Source organism: Podarcis muralis, chromosome 2 (genome assembly GCF_964188315.1).
Source record: "Podarcis muralis chromosome 2, rPodMur119.hap1.1, whole genome shotgun sequence".
NCBI classification, from domain to species: Eukaryota; Metazoa; Chordata; class Lepidosauria; order Squamata; family Lacertidae; genus Podarcis; species Podarcis muralis.
In genome coordinates, this window is record NC_135656.1 from 123486366 (window position 1) to 123502402 (window position 16037).

Sequence of the window (16037 nt, forward strand, 5' to 3'; positions counted from 1 at the left end):
GGAATCATCAACATGGGATAAAGCATCCCCTACCACTCTCTGGAAACCATTTGGACCCATTAAGTGGCAGGGGCGGACCATCCAAATTGGTCCCACCTCCCTGCAGAGGGGAAGGGTCATGGAGAAGTCCAGTTGCACCAGGAAGTGATCTGACCATGGCACTTCTTTCGTTTCGCTTTTACTTAGTGTCAGATCACCAACATCCATAGAGGTAAACACCAGGTCTGAGGCATGTCCGCGGCTATGGGTTGGGCCAGACTTATTCAGGGACAGCCCCATGGAGGCCATGCTTTCCACGAAGTCCTGAGCAGCCCCTTGTAAGGTCGTGTCGGCATGGATGTTAAAATCCCCTAGGACAACCAAGCTAGGTGTCTCCAGGAGGACATCCGCCACGACCTGAAGCAGCTCGGGCAGGGAATCCTTGGTGCAGCGGGGAGGTCGGTACACCAGTAGGAATCCTGTACTGCCCCTATTGCCCAACTTCCAGAACATGCACTCGGAAAACTGGGTCATCCCAATAGGACGCCTGGTGCAAACTAATAACTTCCTAAAAATCACTGCAACCCCCCCTCCCCGCCCACATGACTTGGGTTGCTGTGCGTAAGAGAAACCTGGTGGACAAGCAGCGGCAAGGACAGGCCCATCTGCTTCATCCAACCAAGTCTCTGTTACACATGCCAGGTCAAGTCCTCCATCCATGATCAAGTCATGGATGGCAGTGGTCTTATGAATCATTGACCTGGCATTGCACAGCAACACTTTCAGGTCATGTGGGTATCCCTTGATGATTCTAGTATCCATCCGGTCAGGACCAGACCCGGAGGCAGGAATAGTCCTCAGACAACGACTAAACCTGCCCCCTCTGTAATGACATGGTCTAGTCTTAGTGTAACTCCTCCTCCTACCTGTGATCACTGAGATCGGTTGCCCCAGTGCATCCCCCCCTGTGGGACATGCCCCAGCCATTTTGTGGGCTGGGGCCCACTCCCTGGCAGCCCTGACCCCTCCCCTTAAGAACAAAATAACACCTTAAACAAACAAACAAAACCAATAAAACAATACAAACAAAAAATGTAAAAATTACAAAAACATCAAAATAAAAAATAATTCCCCAAGCCCAACCAAACATCCATCCCACCCCCACCCCCCACATACAAAAAATCCATATACATGACAGGATTTTTAAAAAATAAAAAAAGTTTAGTTTGTAGATGGTTGGGGAGGGGGCACAACATGTCGAAGAAGAGCCCATTTTCCCCCCCCTCCAAATCATTTTAATGATTTTTTCTAGTAAGGCTGTTTCCCATACTATTTGGTACCATTGGTCCATGCTTACTCCTGACAGGTCTCTCCAGTTTCTGGTTATGATGTTTCTGGCTGCTGAAAGTAGGTGGGTTATGAGTGGCTGAGAGGGAGGAGAGCAGAGGAAAAGGGCCCCTCGCTCACGAACCCCCCAAGTCTGAATCTGTGATGGAAGCAGGGCTGCGTCCCAAGGATTGAACGGGGACAAAACTCAGGGAAGGAGCGAGAGGGAAGGAGCAGAAACCCAGGGAACATTTGGCCCCGTTTCTAGAAAGCGGAACATCTGCCTGAAGTGGAGCAACTGGTTTTTGGCAAGCGGAGCAGAGGAAAAGCTGTGCCTGTCCTGCTGCGTTTAGTGCCGTGACATCCTCCAAGTTGAAGGAATAAGTTGACTTCCGCCAGAAAGAACACATCTCCTGACAGCAGGTTTTTCTGGGTAAATAGAATTTTTCGTGTTTGTTCAGCTTGAGCCCAAGACTCTAAATCACCAAGTTTTCCCTCACACAAGAGATGCTGTGGTCAATGACAGAAATTCATTTAATGGGTGTGCCGTGAGGCGGATCCACTATATTTCATTGGGGGCCATTAGCAGGGACATAATGTGACTTTATTAATGGGAGGCTTGAGGTGGGATCCGCTACAGGGCCATTATAAAATGATCAGAAAGAGTTGTAGAGTTGGAATGCATTTATACCAAATATAGTAGCCTAAGACTCAAAATACATGTTTTTGAATAATAATATCACCTAGACATTAGATAAGCATATATGGAATTGAAATTGTTAACTCTTATAATGATATAGTGTGTTGTTGTTTAGTGTTGTTCAACACTGATCTTTTAAAAAGAAACTAATAATAATAGTAAACAACTGTGAGATGTTAGGATATTTCCGTTCCACCTTAAAAGGGAGCAGGCTATGTGAGTCAGAGTCTGCATATTTCCTGTTCACAGGATGCTTATGTTTGCTATTGCTTTTGTTTTCTCTCTCTGTGCCTGAATGCGCTATCAGGCGGTCATGTTTTTCTTTGTTCTGACCAACGCTGAATAAACTTTCTAAATAATGCTCTCCTGAGTGCAACTTTCGCTGTGTGAATTCTGCTGATAGAGTGTGCACCAGCCCAAGAATGTGGCAATCTATTTCTGAGGCTTTGTGTTGCTAATTGCTGATACTGCGTGTCAGCAATTAAAAAGGTAAAGGTAAAGGTACCCCTGCCCGTACGGGCCAGTCTTGACAGACTCTGGGGTTGTGCGCCCATCTCACTCAAGAGGCCGGGGGCCAGCGCTGTCCGCAGACACTTCCGGGTCACGTGGCCAGCGTGACAAAGCTGCATCTGGCGAGCCAGCGCAGCACACGGAACGCCGTTTACCTTCCCGCTGGTAAGCGGTCCCTATTTATCTACTTGCACCCGAGGGTGCTTTCGAACTGCTAGGTTGGCAGGCGCTGGGACTGAGCAGCGGGAGCGCACCCCGCCGCGGGGATTCGAACCGCCGACCTTTCGATCGGCAAGCCCTAGGCGCTGAGGCTTTTACCCACAGCGCCACCCGCGTCCCTGTGTCAGCAATTAGCAACCGGCTAATTGCGGCAGCTGGCTTGGGGGCTCAGATGGACTTTATCTCCCTGGCAGTATCCCAACATGAGGTTGGACCCCAACGGATATCTAGTCCCACCCCCTGCAATAAAGAATCCCTGACATTTGGCCTTGCAGCCCTTGTTTGGAAAACCTGAAAGGGAAGCAATTCTGACACTGGTGGTTTAAAAACAGAGATTGGGGAAGGAGTGTTTGCTGACACTGAAGATCCAGAGAATCATTTAATTTAATTTTACTTCTTAATGCAGGAGTGCTGGAAAGGAGACAAATCAAGGGTGTGTGTGGGGGGGCATAATAATTAACTCATGCCCAGGTTGGGAAATGCTGCATCAGCCCCACAGTGAAATGGGTGCAGTTTCCCAGCCTCAGTTGTGGCGCCTGTGAAATGGGTATATCACAGTGAGGCTGAATTTAGAGGTGTTTCAAGGTGAATGAGAAGCAGGGAGGGGAAGGGGGCAGGCTGGGCTTTGCAAAGGGCCTGGTTTTTATTTTAAGGGTGGGGGTCTCCAGACCAGGCCGGCCTCAACCTCCGGGGGAAACTCAGACTCCAGGGCAGATTCTTCCAGGCGTCTCCTGGGTGGGGGCAGGAACAAAATGGCGGGGCGCTGCTTAAGGGCACTCTGCCCCCAGCCTCCTCCAGGAACCAGCAGCCCAGCTTGGCCACCGGAGGCAAATGGTGCCCCTGCAAGGAGGAGTAAGAAGGGGGTGGACTAGATGGCCCCTGTGTGTGATTCTAGGAGCGGAAGGGCCTCAGGAGAGCCCCAAATCAGCATCAGCATCAGCAGCAGCATCTGGGTCCGGACCAAGGGGACCCCTCCCACCTAGCCCAGCCTCCTGGCAGCAGCAGCCGACCAGGCGCCCCCCCCCAGGGAACTCCGCAAGCAGGAGTTGAACAGCATCCTCCCCTTCTCCTCCTCCCCCGTTCCAAGGTAGACTGGCTCTGTCCATGGAGGATCCCCTTGGGCATCGCTGGGGACGAAGCAGAGCCAAAGGGGACCAGGCTCCCCGCAAGCGAAGAGGCCCACGGGGGCAGCAGCACTCTCTTTCCCCAGGGGCAGCACTGGGCCTCCTTCAGGACTACGCTTCCAGGAAAGGGGAGGGACTATCCCGGGCCAAATTCCCCTCCTCCCCGTGCCCTCCCGGATCCTGGCCATGCCGCCCAACCTTCCCCCGCCTGGACTAGATGACCCTCAGGGGTCCCTTCCAACTCCAAAATTCTGTTGTTGTTGTTTGGTCGTTTAGTCGTGTCCGACTCTTCGTGACCCCATGGAGCAGAGCACGCCAGGCACTCCTGTCTTCCATTGCCTCCCGCAGTTTGGCCAGGCTCATGTTTGTAGCTTCGAGAACACTGTCCAACCATCTCGTCCTCTGTCGTCCCCTTCTCCTTGTGCCCTCCATCTCTCCCAACATCAGGGTCTTTTCCAGAGAGTCTTCTCTTCTCATGAGGTGGCCAAAGTACTGGAGCCTCAGCTTCAGGATCTGTCCTTCCAGTGAGCACTCAGGGCTGATTTCCTTCAGAATGGAGAGGTTTGATATTCTTGCAGTCCATGGGACCCTCAAGAGTCTCCTCCAGCACCATAATTCAAAAGCATCAATTCTTCGGCGATCAGCCTTCTACAATTCTCTGAATTCTACGATTCTCTGAATTCTAAGATTCTGAAGTTGAATCGGAAACAGCAGGAAACAAGCTGCCTCCAACAGCCCTCCAGAATTTGGGGCGGGGGCGGGAGGGAGAGCAGCGGGGGGGGGGGCGCCCCATCTGACATTTGTGCCTCTGAGTCTTCCTGCCTGAATGCAGAACCCGACCTTTGTCCCCACTGAAGGTCACTTTTGCTCCCAAGGGACCCGTGTCTCTCTCAGGTACCCTCCTAATATTGCAAAAGACTTTCACTCTGCTAGTGAGGAGGTGAAGCATCATTATTATTTTATTTACCCCCCACCCACCTGGGGGCAGGGCATAAAGCTGCTGTCTTGAGGGCCTCTGAGCCGAGAATCACAGAGAACTCTGCACATGCCCTGGACCCCCGGATTCTGGGAGGGAAGGAGGACAGCCAGCCAGCCAGGGGGCTGTGCTCAGCTTGCGAAGGGTTAAGTGGAACAGAGCTGGAGTCCTAGAGAGGACAGGAAGTAGAGAGGCGGGGCGGGTCCTCCAGAGCAGAACCCCCTCCCTCCGTGCCCAGTCCCGTCTTTTGTCTCTTGTCTCCTCCCCGCGCTGCCTCGGTTTCCCTCCTGGGAAGAATCCGGTGAGTCTCCTCTCTCTTCCCCCTTGGGGTGCCCATGGGAGAAGGGGGTCCCGGGGCTGCAGGGGGAGACCCCCAAGTCTGGGAGCAGAGGGTCCAGCCCCCCCCATTCCTCTCTGCCAAGCCTGGGAGGGGGCGAGTTTCCAAGGGGTCTGCAGCTCTGCTCTTCCTTGGCATCCTCTTTGGGGAAGGAGGGAGGGGTCTGGGGGGGGGAGGGCATGCCCAGAATGCCCCTTCCAGTGGAGGAGCCCCTGCCAGGCCGGCCTTTCCCCCTGCCAGATCCTCCTCCAGGTCAGCTCAGGTCTCCAGCCCAGAGCCTCAAGGGAAGCCTCTCTGGGCAGGGGCCACGCCTGGGGCTCCTCCGTGGAGAAAAGGGGAGAGCCAGAGGGCTGAGCTGGTTGCACTGGGCTTGCCAGGGTTCAAGGGAACGGAGCTGCCTTCCTTGAGAGGAGAGGGTGGAAAGCCGCCTGAAGGACCCCAAGATCTTGTCCTGAAGGGGGTGAGGCGATGCAGGGAGGAGAAGGAGGGGGCTCTGGGTGGCAGGTCTGCCAACCTTTCTCTCTCTGATCCCAGAGTGAGCTTTCAAGGATGTTCCCCATCCCGGAGTTTCTCTGCAGCTGCTGCTATTAGAAAACAAGCCCATAGCCTTTGGAGTCCCCAGGTCGCCCATCCCTTCCCAAAGGAGGAACCCCAGTCTTGTCTCCATTGCAGAATGCTTTATTTACGTTAAAGTTATAACTTTCACAGTGTGTAGGTAAAACTGGAACTCCCTCCCATAGGAGCCAGGGATTGGAGAGGCTTTTCTAAAGGGAAATAATCTATACATGGCAAGCATGGTTGTGAATAATACTCTCTTAGAAAAATGTAAGATACAGTAGGGGACATTTATTTATGTATTATCAAGAAGAATAAAGCAAGGATAAAAGACACCTACTCCCCACCTTCTGGGACAAAAGAGGGATTATCAGTCATTGTGTGGCTCCTACTACTAACAGGGGACATTGGTGCTATCTCAAAATAGACTAGTTCTATCAAGCTACCCTAAGATTTGGGAATCTTGTCACAAGAGGAGCATAAAGCTCACCTCTGGAGTTTTTGGAGGATATACATGCCTGGTGTCCTTAAGAACACTGCAGATTTAGGACATGTGGAAGATCTATACTTTGATTGCTTCTGTGCCAGGGTGGGGGCCACATTTTGGGACTGGAGACTTGCAAAGATGGTGTATAAGCACAGACGATATCTAAGGAGGAGGGGTTTCCTGATATTTCAAAAATGTGGCATCATCAGCTCCTCTGCTTCCACATACAGATTGGGTCCCCATGCAACTCCTGACAGAGGTGGATACGGCCACAACATCTGTTTGGCTTGTGATGAGAGAGCTCAAAGATTGTGAACAGAGCATACCATACAAAGCACCTAGCATGGGGGCACCTACATGTAATATCTACTCTGCTATTTTCTGCCCATGCTCTGGGGTTGAAGTTTTCAAGCTTGCGGACAGGACGGTGACTGGTTTTTGTACCAAGTTTTGTCAATTATCCCCACTGCGTTCAATGGGATCTACTCTCAGGTCACTACTGTGCAGACCATGTCAGGCTTGCAAGTGGGGTGAGGAGCATACGGAAGAAATTGGAATCACTGGAGATGTTTAGAAATGGGGCTTCTCTTGGGAAGGGGCTGCCCCATTTGTGCTTCTCCAGGGGCAGGAGAATATCTAGGGCAGGAGAATCCCTGCAGGGCCTCTGAGGCTCCCTTCCTTTCTTCCTCTCTCCCAGGACCCTGCAGCTTGTTGTGGCTTCTCGACTCCTCAGGAAGGATGAAAGAGACTGAATCCGTAAACCTAGCAAGGATGGAAGGGGGAAGATGGACGGTTGACCTGGTCAGGTTGTCTCCTGCATCCCTTCGCACAACCTCTGAGCGTTCCCTCCCAGGGACCTCCGAGAGATCTGGTGAGTTCCAGGGGAGGGGAGATGGGAACATGGATGGATGGAGCCGGAGAGGTATTGGGGCTTGCTCAGGGGGGGCACCATTTTGGGCTCCTCCACCTGCCTGCCTGCCTGCGCCTTTGTTATCTGCAGGCAATTTGAGCTAGGAATACATCACTGCTCCCTGACCTCCATGATCTATTGGCAGTTCAAAATGTCTAAAACCAGCACCGTGATTGAATGCTCTACCAATGTCAGAAAACTTACCAATCCATTGGGCAGCACTAGAAGCCATGACTCTTGAAAGTAACCTGATCCTGGGCTTCCGGGATCCTGGACTTTCCTTTGTCTGCGAAGGGAAATGGCGAGGGAAATGGCGAGGTGGTGTGAGACGTCTGTTACCGGGGCTTTTGAGCAATGGGGGTGAGTGCCAGGGTTAGACAGCCCCCCCAAAACTCCACTGGTAGTGGGGTGTCGAGGGGACCAGCTGGGCATGAAGAGGCTTGACGCGATTGCCGGAGCCCCGACGCTGCATCAGCAGCGAGTGGGGGGGGGGGGTGTGAGAGACAGTGGCTTGAGCCTGCCCGTGGCTCCAGCGCAGCTCAGCGCAGATTTCTGAAACCAGAAATCGCCACCTGAAGCAGCAGACTTTCGAAGGAAAAAAGGTATTGTCAACAACAATGTACTTTTCAAAATAAAAAGAATTGGATTTAATTTAGATTTGGCAAAGACGGAATCTAAACAGGAAGTCAACTTCCGTCTTTTGAAGGGAAGATTTTGAAGTCCAGACTTGTGAATGGGAAAAAAAGCTTTGGAGACACATCAGTCTTTAGATATTTTTTAAACTGCACTTTGTTACTTTGCTACCTATTAACACTATGTACTCTGGATACAAGAAGAAACTGTAGCTCTTTGTTCTTTGATTCCTTAAAAGGAAGATACAGGAAGCGATTGGAGTACTCTGTTTTTTTGAATGGGGATGCAGATTTTATGAATGAAAGCACTGAAAGGCTTGAAAACATTGCAAATTCTTTTTTTAAAAAACCTCTAAAAAGGACCCTGAATCTTGGCAAGTCCTACCAAAGCTTGGCAGGAGGACACTTTTCCATAACTGGGAGGTACCGTATTTTTTGCTCTATAGGATGCACTTTTTCCCTTCTAAAAAGTAAGGGAAAATGTGTGTGCGTCTTACGGAGCAAATGCAGGCTGCGTGGCTAAGCCCAAAGCCAAAGCAGGGAGACGGAGAGCTGTGCAGTGCTCCGTCTCGCTGTTCTAGCTTAGGGATGGCTGCACAAAGCCTCCACAGGGCAGCGGGGTGCCTTCGCCCCGCTGCCCTGTGGAGGCTTCAAAGGCTGTCCCCGAAGCCAGAACAGCAAGAGGCTGTTCAGAACAACCTCTTGCTGTTCTGGCTTCTGGGGTTCAGAATTTTTTTTTCTTGTTTTCTCCCCCCATCCGGTGCGTCCTATAGAGCAAAAAATACGGTAATCCCAGGGAGGGAAAGTGCCTGCTAAGAGCTGAAGTAGGAGAAAGCGGAGGGAAACGGGATTTATTTTTAAAGACCAGGGCCTGTATTGGAATAAAAACTAAGAGAAATAGCGTATATTGGATTACAATTACCATTTGGATTATAAATACGTCTGGAAAATTTTTGGACTCACAGTGTAAACATTTTGGATTACAAAACACATTGTGGATTATAATATAACTAGAAGTTTGGCAAGTGCTTAATCATCATCAAGGAGACAATGTAACAGTAAGTTTGAACTGTGGTAACTAATAGACATTTGTTGTGGCCTGCTTTTTAATTATTATTTTTTGTAGATTGTATATAAAGGTGATTTTTGCCCTCTTTTCTCTCTCTCTCTTTCTCTCTCTCTTGGATATTGTGGAACTTTTATAATTCTGTAAGTTTGAAAGTGTTGTTACAGTTTGGTTTAAAAGGGTGTTGGAATTGGATTGGTGGGAGAACTGTTGTATACAAGGCAAGAGTGAGAAAAAGACAGGAGGGCTGAAGTGTCCTTGAGACAGAAGTGTTTGGGAACAGTTTGTTTTGAGAACTGACATGGAAGAGAAATCTAAACAAGAGCCAGTAAAACAGAGAGTATCAGAAAGAAGGAGAGGTTCAGCACAAGAGAAGATAGAAAAAACTCCAAAAACAGAAATGGCTGAACTTATGGCTTTACATTTTGCAGAACTCAGGAAAGGGCTGGAGCAGACTATGAACAAACAATTTATGGATGGACCATCAGACATAGAGAACACCAAGGAAGTATTGTCGCAGAAATTTGATAAACTGGATGAAAAAGTAAATGCTTTGGAGGTAAAGGTAGAAAAATTAGAAAAAAGAGTGGAGTCGACTGAGGGATTAAAGGAAGATCAACTGGCTTTGGTTGGGGCGATAGGGGGCCTGGCAGAAAGACAGGATGAACTGGAAAAGCAGAATTTACTTTTACAATTAAAATTGAATGCTAACATGGTACGAATAAGAGGGTTATTGGAAAGAGAAGAGGAGCAAGGCCTATCTGGGTGGAATATTGGGGGAATGGATGGGGGTACAGGAAGGAATGGAAGAATGTTTTGAGAATGTTTACAGAGTTTGGACCTGAGCTTCAAGAGAGAAAAGACAGCCACCAGACATACTCTTGACTTTTACAACAAGGAAAAGGAAAGATGCAGTAATGCAGAAAGCTTTGAGGATGACCTGGTGGTAGAAGGGCAGAAAGATGACATTTTTAAAGAAATCCTATTTAAATTGAGAGTCAAGAGAAGGAAGTATTGAAACCTGACATCAGTTCTAAGAGGAGCAGGAATAAATTACAAATGGGAATTCCCGGAGGGAGTTTCCTTTACTTATAGGAGAGAGGGGTTCAGATTAATGTCAGAGACTCAGGTACAGGAATTTCTGAATAAACATTGCAAAGACCCAGAGTTTCAAAGCTCGGGAGAGACTTCAGAACCCCCTATTTAGAGTGAACGAAGAAGTTCACCATGCTTCTCCCCAACATGAGGAGTTCACTGGGTCTGTGCTGCAGTTTCTTCAGCCAGAAGGGAGTTTGTCATAGGCTGACAGTTCCGCACGGTCCCCAACAGAATGGTGTTGCAGAACGCAGGAACAGAACGCTTCAGGAGATGTCCGGATCTTTGCTTTTTGATGCTGGGCACCCCAGAGGTTTTGGGGAGAAGCATGGCAAACTTCTTTGTTCACTCTGAATCGTTTGTTCTGTTCTGTTGTAGGGGACACACCCTATTTTCTGCTGCACAGCAAGAAGCCCAAGGTGCATTTCGTCTGTGTGTTTGGCTGCGATGCTTGGGTCCTTGTGCCAAAGGCCAAGCGCAGAAAGGGTGGCCCTAGGTCCTAAAAGATGATTTTCTGTGGATATGAGCCAGGGACCAAGGGGTGGAGATTTGCCTATCCAACAGGATTCTACTGAGCAGCAGTGCTGAGTTCTATGGACAGAGTGGGTGGATACATGGGAATCCTGATATTCTTTAAGAGTGTCTGCTTGACTCTGCTGATGAGGAAGAGGTAGAGGTTGAACCTACTGCTGAGGCACAGAGTCCCGACCCAGAGCAGGAACCGGGAAGAGCTTCTCCCAAAGCTGTGAAGCTTGAGCAGAGAAGTGCTCCTTCCTCACTCACAGGTCCAGCTGAGAAGTCCAGAAGGCACAGCAAATCATAGGGGGAGCTCTCTGACAGCAAGGATGTTCTGGCTGGCCCTAGCGGGTCAGAGGGGGCACCTGAAGTTGTGCTGAGATGTTCAGCTCACACCACGAAAGGCAAACCTCCAGACAGGTTTGCAGTCACAAATGTGTGGGTAGGTATGGCTCAATGTGAATCTGAGAGTTTTGAGAATGTTCAGAAACTGCCTCAGGAAGAAGCCAGGAAATGGCATGAGGCGATGCAGAAGGAGATGAGCTCAATGGAGTCTCTTTTTAAGAATAATTTTTTATTAACCGACCAATCACATCAAATCAAACCAAATTACATAAATTCCAAATTACACAGCTGATTTTTAAATTTTTGTTGGGGGTACCCATATTTCAAATTCTGAAGGGGATCCAACCAACTTCTTACTTCTTACTGCTGTTTTAATGTCCACAAATCTAACCTTATGTTCACAGTACTATCCAGTCCTTTCTTATTGTTTTTCCACATCTCTTGTTATTTTCATATATTTTTCCTTTCTCTTTGTGACCTCTGATAGTCTCCGCAAGCTGGTTAGAACAGTTTGTAATCCTGTGTGGATATTATTTTTTTAATCCAGTAGCCATATCCAGACGTTTTCCATATAACATCACTTCCATACATCAAAACAGTCTTAGCGTCATTAATCTTCACCAATCTGCCTCCTTTCTCAAAACCTCTGAGGAGATTCACCAGGAATGCAGTCTGAAAACAAGTCTGTTCTGTCCTCCCGGCTATAAATCCTTTGGCAAGATGGCGGCTCCGAATTAATTGCTGCGCCATTCCAAAAGCACTTATTGCTTCTCGATCTCCATAAAGCATACTTTTGGTTAAAGTTTATCTCCACACACACCTTAATCATCCTGCTTGGGTCAGTTCAACCGATGATTCTAATGAGGGGGGGTTCTTGTAAATCACATAGAAGGAAAGTAAAAAAGGTCCCCCCCCCCATTCAGTCCCGTTGTCAAACATACCCAGCCTTTGGTGTATCTTCATCATAAAATATTCCTGTTTCTCCAACCCGTCGTCTTCTTTCGCAGAGGTTAACTTAAATTAGCAGACTTCACTCCCCTTCTTCACTTGAAATATGTGCATTTGCTTCTTTTGTAATTAATTATTCCAAATTGCTGGAGCTAGTGCGCGATCAGAGACAGCGTCCAGGAGAACCGAGATCCACACGGGGGCATTCTGCCTAGGGCCCTCACCCCCTTCTTTCGAATTAGGGGGTGATTTATGGGCACAGCAGGCAAGGGCAGTGTTCCCCATTTCCTTGGGGCAACAAGGGAGGCTGCCTACTACCATAACAGCCTCTTAATTACCCCGTGTGAGTCGGAGAGATGGTATTGTCGGCCATCTTCCAATGCGCCCCTAGTCGCCCCACTTTTTTTTAAAGGTAAAGGTACCCCTGCCCATACGGGCCAGTCGTGACCGACTCTAGGGTTTGCGTGCTCATCTCGCTCTAGAGGCCGGGAGCCGGCGCTGTCCGAAGACACTTCCGGGTCACGTGGCCAGCGTGACGAAGCTGCAGCTGGCGAGCCAGCACCAGCACCGCACACGGAAATGCCGTTTACCTTCCTGCTAAGTAAGCGGTCCCTATTTATCTACTTGCACTTAGGGGTGCTTTCGAACTGCTAGGTGGGCAGGAGCTGGGACCGAACGGCAGGAGCTCACCTCGCCGCGGGGATTTACCCACAGCGCCACCCGCGTCCCTCCTCTCAATGGAGTCTCCTGGTGTGTTCTCCCTCACGATGTTGCCAGCGGGAAAACAAGCCGTGAGCAGTCACTGGGTTTACCGTCTTATACCCACAGCAACTGGAGAACCACAGTACAAGGCTAGACTAGTAGCCAGAGGATTCATGCAGCGGAAGGGGCTGCATTACACTGAGGTATATGCTCCCACTTCCAAAAGGGAAACTCTGTGCATGCTCTTAGCCATTGCTGCACAAAGAGGTTTTCAAGTGCATCATTTTGATGTGGATGTGGCCTATTTGAACTCAGACCTCCAGGAGGATCTGTGCATGCTTCCTCCTCCAGGGTTTGAGGGCAATGGGCCAGGAACTGTGTGGAAACTGCACAAGTCAATTTACCGGCTGAAACAATCAGCAAGGAATTGAGACTTGTGTCGGAATGAAGCCTTAGAGAAGTTAGGTTTCAAGAAGAGTCTTGCTGACAGCTGCCTGTACCTCGAGGGGTCAGAAGAGTCACAAGAACTGGTCTTGGTCTTTGTTGATGAGATCATTCATGTTTCATGGGCAGACAAACAGGTGCAGAAGTTTGCCAAAGAGCTTGGAAAACATTTCCAACTCAAGAACCTGGGTGCAGTAAAGATTTACCTGTGTGTACAGATAGACATTGCCAACAAAGGTCCGTATAGTTAAAGCTATTGTTTTCCCAGTAGTGATGTATGGAAGTGAGAGCTGGACCATAAAGAAAGCTAATAGCCGAAGAATTGATGCTTTTGAATTCCGGTGCTGGAGAAGACTCTCGAGAGTCCCATGGACTGCAAGAAGATCAAACCTATCCATTTTTAAGGAAATCAGCCCTGAGTGCTCAGTGGAAGGACAGATCCTGAAGCTGAGACTCCAATACTTTGGCCACCTCATGAGAAGAGAAGACTCCCTGGAAAAGACCCTGATGTTCGGAAAGATGGAGGGCACAAGGAGAAGGGGACGACAGAGGATGAGATGGTTGGACAGTGTTCTCGAAGCTACCAACATGAGTTTGCCCGAACAGGGAGGCAGTGGAAGACAGGAGTGCCTGGCGAGCTCTGGTCCATGGGGTCACGAAGAGTCGGACATGACTAAATGACTAAACAACGACAACAGACAATAGTGTGGTCTGAAGATGGAAGTTTCTTGCTCAGTCAGAAAGGCAAGATTGAGCAGTTGCTTGAGAAATTCAGGATGTCTGATTGTGCAGGGGTTAGGACACCCATCGAGACAGGCTACGTGAAAGACAGTCGGCTAGCAGAACGTGCTGAGTTCGAGAATGCTGAACTCTTTCAGTAAGCTCTGGGTAGTCTATTGTATCTTGTATCTGTCCCAGTAGAGCAGGCCAGACGTTGCTTTTGCTACCAATCTGCTCAGCAGGGAAGCTACAAAGCCCAGTGCAAATGCCTGGAATGGTATTAAGCGGGTGCTGATGAAAGAATGGGTTTCTGTGTAGTAAGTTTAAAAACTGACTCAACCCCCCCTTTTGTTCTTTCAAAAGAGAGCGCTTTTAAATGCGTAAAACTTGAACTGTTGAGCAAAACCATAATAAGGACACATCAGAACTTTATCTTATGTGCTGACCACAACATACACACAAGACCAGTGTCCGGGGAAAACGCCAAAAGCGTGTTCCCGGAGATTATGGCGTCTTCCCAGATAAGAGTAGGAAGAGAAAGATCCTTTTATGGTCAGAAGTACAGGAAGGAAGATCCTTTTATGGTTGAGAGTACCAGAGCAGGAACATATGTGATGTCAACCTGCGTAGGTAGGCCGACGTGGTTGGGCTCCTAGGGGAGGAGTGAGAGGGTGCCTGGAGGATATATAAACTGAATGAAACCTGTCATTTCTTTGGACTTGCTGGGGACTAATCACGCAAGTGCCTTCTGCTATCCGGAGAGCAGAATAAACTCTTTCTTTGAACCAACCTCGGTGTCATTTTGACTTCCTTCCTCCTGTCCCGGAGCAACGCAGACCCAATCGGTGAACTCCAATAAGGCTACATTTCTTGGTGAATTGGCCGGGAATCCGCATTCTCTGAGGACAGGACGAAGGACCGGGGCGTCACTGCTCAGTGAACAGCTCGGTTGGCATTGGTGGCTCCAAGCGCGCACCCTACATTTTCTAGGGGGAGCCCCCCACCCCGTACCTGAGTGGAGACGCAGCAGAGATGCAAGAAAGACAGCAGCTGCATGGGAGAAGGGTGCCCAGGGGAAAGGTAGGCTCCACAGCTTGTTTTGTGGGAGTCAGGGGTTTGATCAGCCCCGCCCAGTAGGAGCAGCAAAGTGCCGCTGGGTTTAACCAGCAGAGTTTGCCGGTAGAAGAGCAGTAAGTGCCACCAGTCTTGGGAAGTTTGTGGGTAAAGGGGATTGGGGAGGTGCATGGGGTTTGTGTGTGTATGGGGGTTTGTATGTTGGTATGTGTTTGTGTATAGGGACACTCCAGTGAATGTCTTGAGTGGATGAGACGTTGGGGTTCAGAGCCACTGATGAAGCGAAGTGTGGTCCTTGTAAGGTGCTGTTCCTAGCGATGCAAGTCTAGGCCACTGACAGGACGCGGAGAAAGGTGGACGGCAACCAAAATGGTCAAAGGCCTGGAAACGATGCCTTATGAGGAACGGCTAAGGGAGCTGGGCATGTTTAGCCTGGAGAAGAGGAGGTTAAGGGGTGATATGATAGCCATGTTCAAATATATAAAAGGATGTCATATAGAAGAGGGAGAAAGGTTTTCTGCTGCTCCAGAGAAGTGGACACGGAGCAGTGGATCCAAACTACAAGAAAGAAGATTCCACCTAAACATTAGGAAGAACTTCCTGACAGTAAGAGCTGTTCGACAGTGGAATTTGCTGCCAAGGAGTGTGGTGGAGTCTCCTTCTTTGGAGGTCTTTAAGCAGAGGCTTGACAACCATATGTCAGGAGTGCTCTGATGGTGTTTCCTGCTTGGCAGGGGGTTGGACTCGATGGCCCTTGTGGTCTATTCCAACTCTATGATTCTATGATTCTGTGACTGAGTGGGAAACAACGTTAGGTGGACGGAGTGTCCCAGAGGTTAAGAGAAAGAAAAAAGGGGGGGGCCTTGCAGTGTTTGTTCTTTTTGGACAATTGGAAATGTCAAGCTACAGTTGAAAACCCTTGTAAGCTCCTTTCTGTATTCTGGCAGTGACCAGCATAGGTGCGCCAAGCTCACGTGCTGAACAGATAGCGACTGGGCGAATCTGAATGACAGGAAGTCCATATCTGGGATGGTCATAAAGTTTGGGGAATCTCTAGTTGGGTGGAAGTTCCAGAAGCAGAGTCTCATTGTGCTGTCCTCTACTGAAGCTGACTTCAGTGCACTGTAAGAGCTGTGCCGGGAACTGGAGTTCTACAGATGTCTGGTTCAAGAAATCTGCGGGGAATGTTGCTTGCCCAGCACTGTTTGGGAGGACAATCAACCCTGTCTGAAGTTGGCAGAGTCTGGGCAATTTAAGGCCAGAATCAAACATCTGGACATATGTTTTTTGGGGTAAGTGGTGGTACTTACAAGCCCCCCAGCAGCGCAGGACGAGAGGGGGTGTGAGGGGAACCAGAGCTTACAGGGTTAAA

General features: G+C 49.3%; 1 protein-coding gene across 2 annotated transcripts in view; it reads left to right on the top strand.

Annotated features, from left to right (window-relative positions):
* Nucleotides 1-16037, top strand: part of LOC144324911 (uncharacterized) — a 33427-nt gene that overhangs the window by 9937 nt on the left and 7453 nt on the right. The window contains exons 1-2 of one of the 2 annotated variants that reach the window (XM_077923122.1): nt 4827-5135; nt 6911-7084. The exons of the other annotated variant lie outside the window; for it this stretch is intronic. Of the exons in view, the coding sequence (XP_077779248.1) occupies nt 6952-7084 (133 nt within the window). The 5' untranslated portion in view covers nt 4827-5135; nt 6911-6951. Of the gene's footprint in view, nt 1-4826; nt 5136-6910; nt 7085-16037 lie in introns of those variants that run through there. 2 annotated transcript variants of the gene reach the window in all.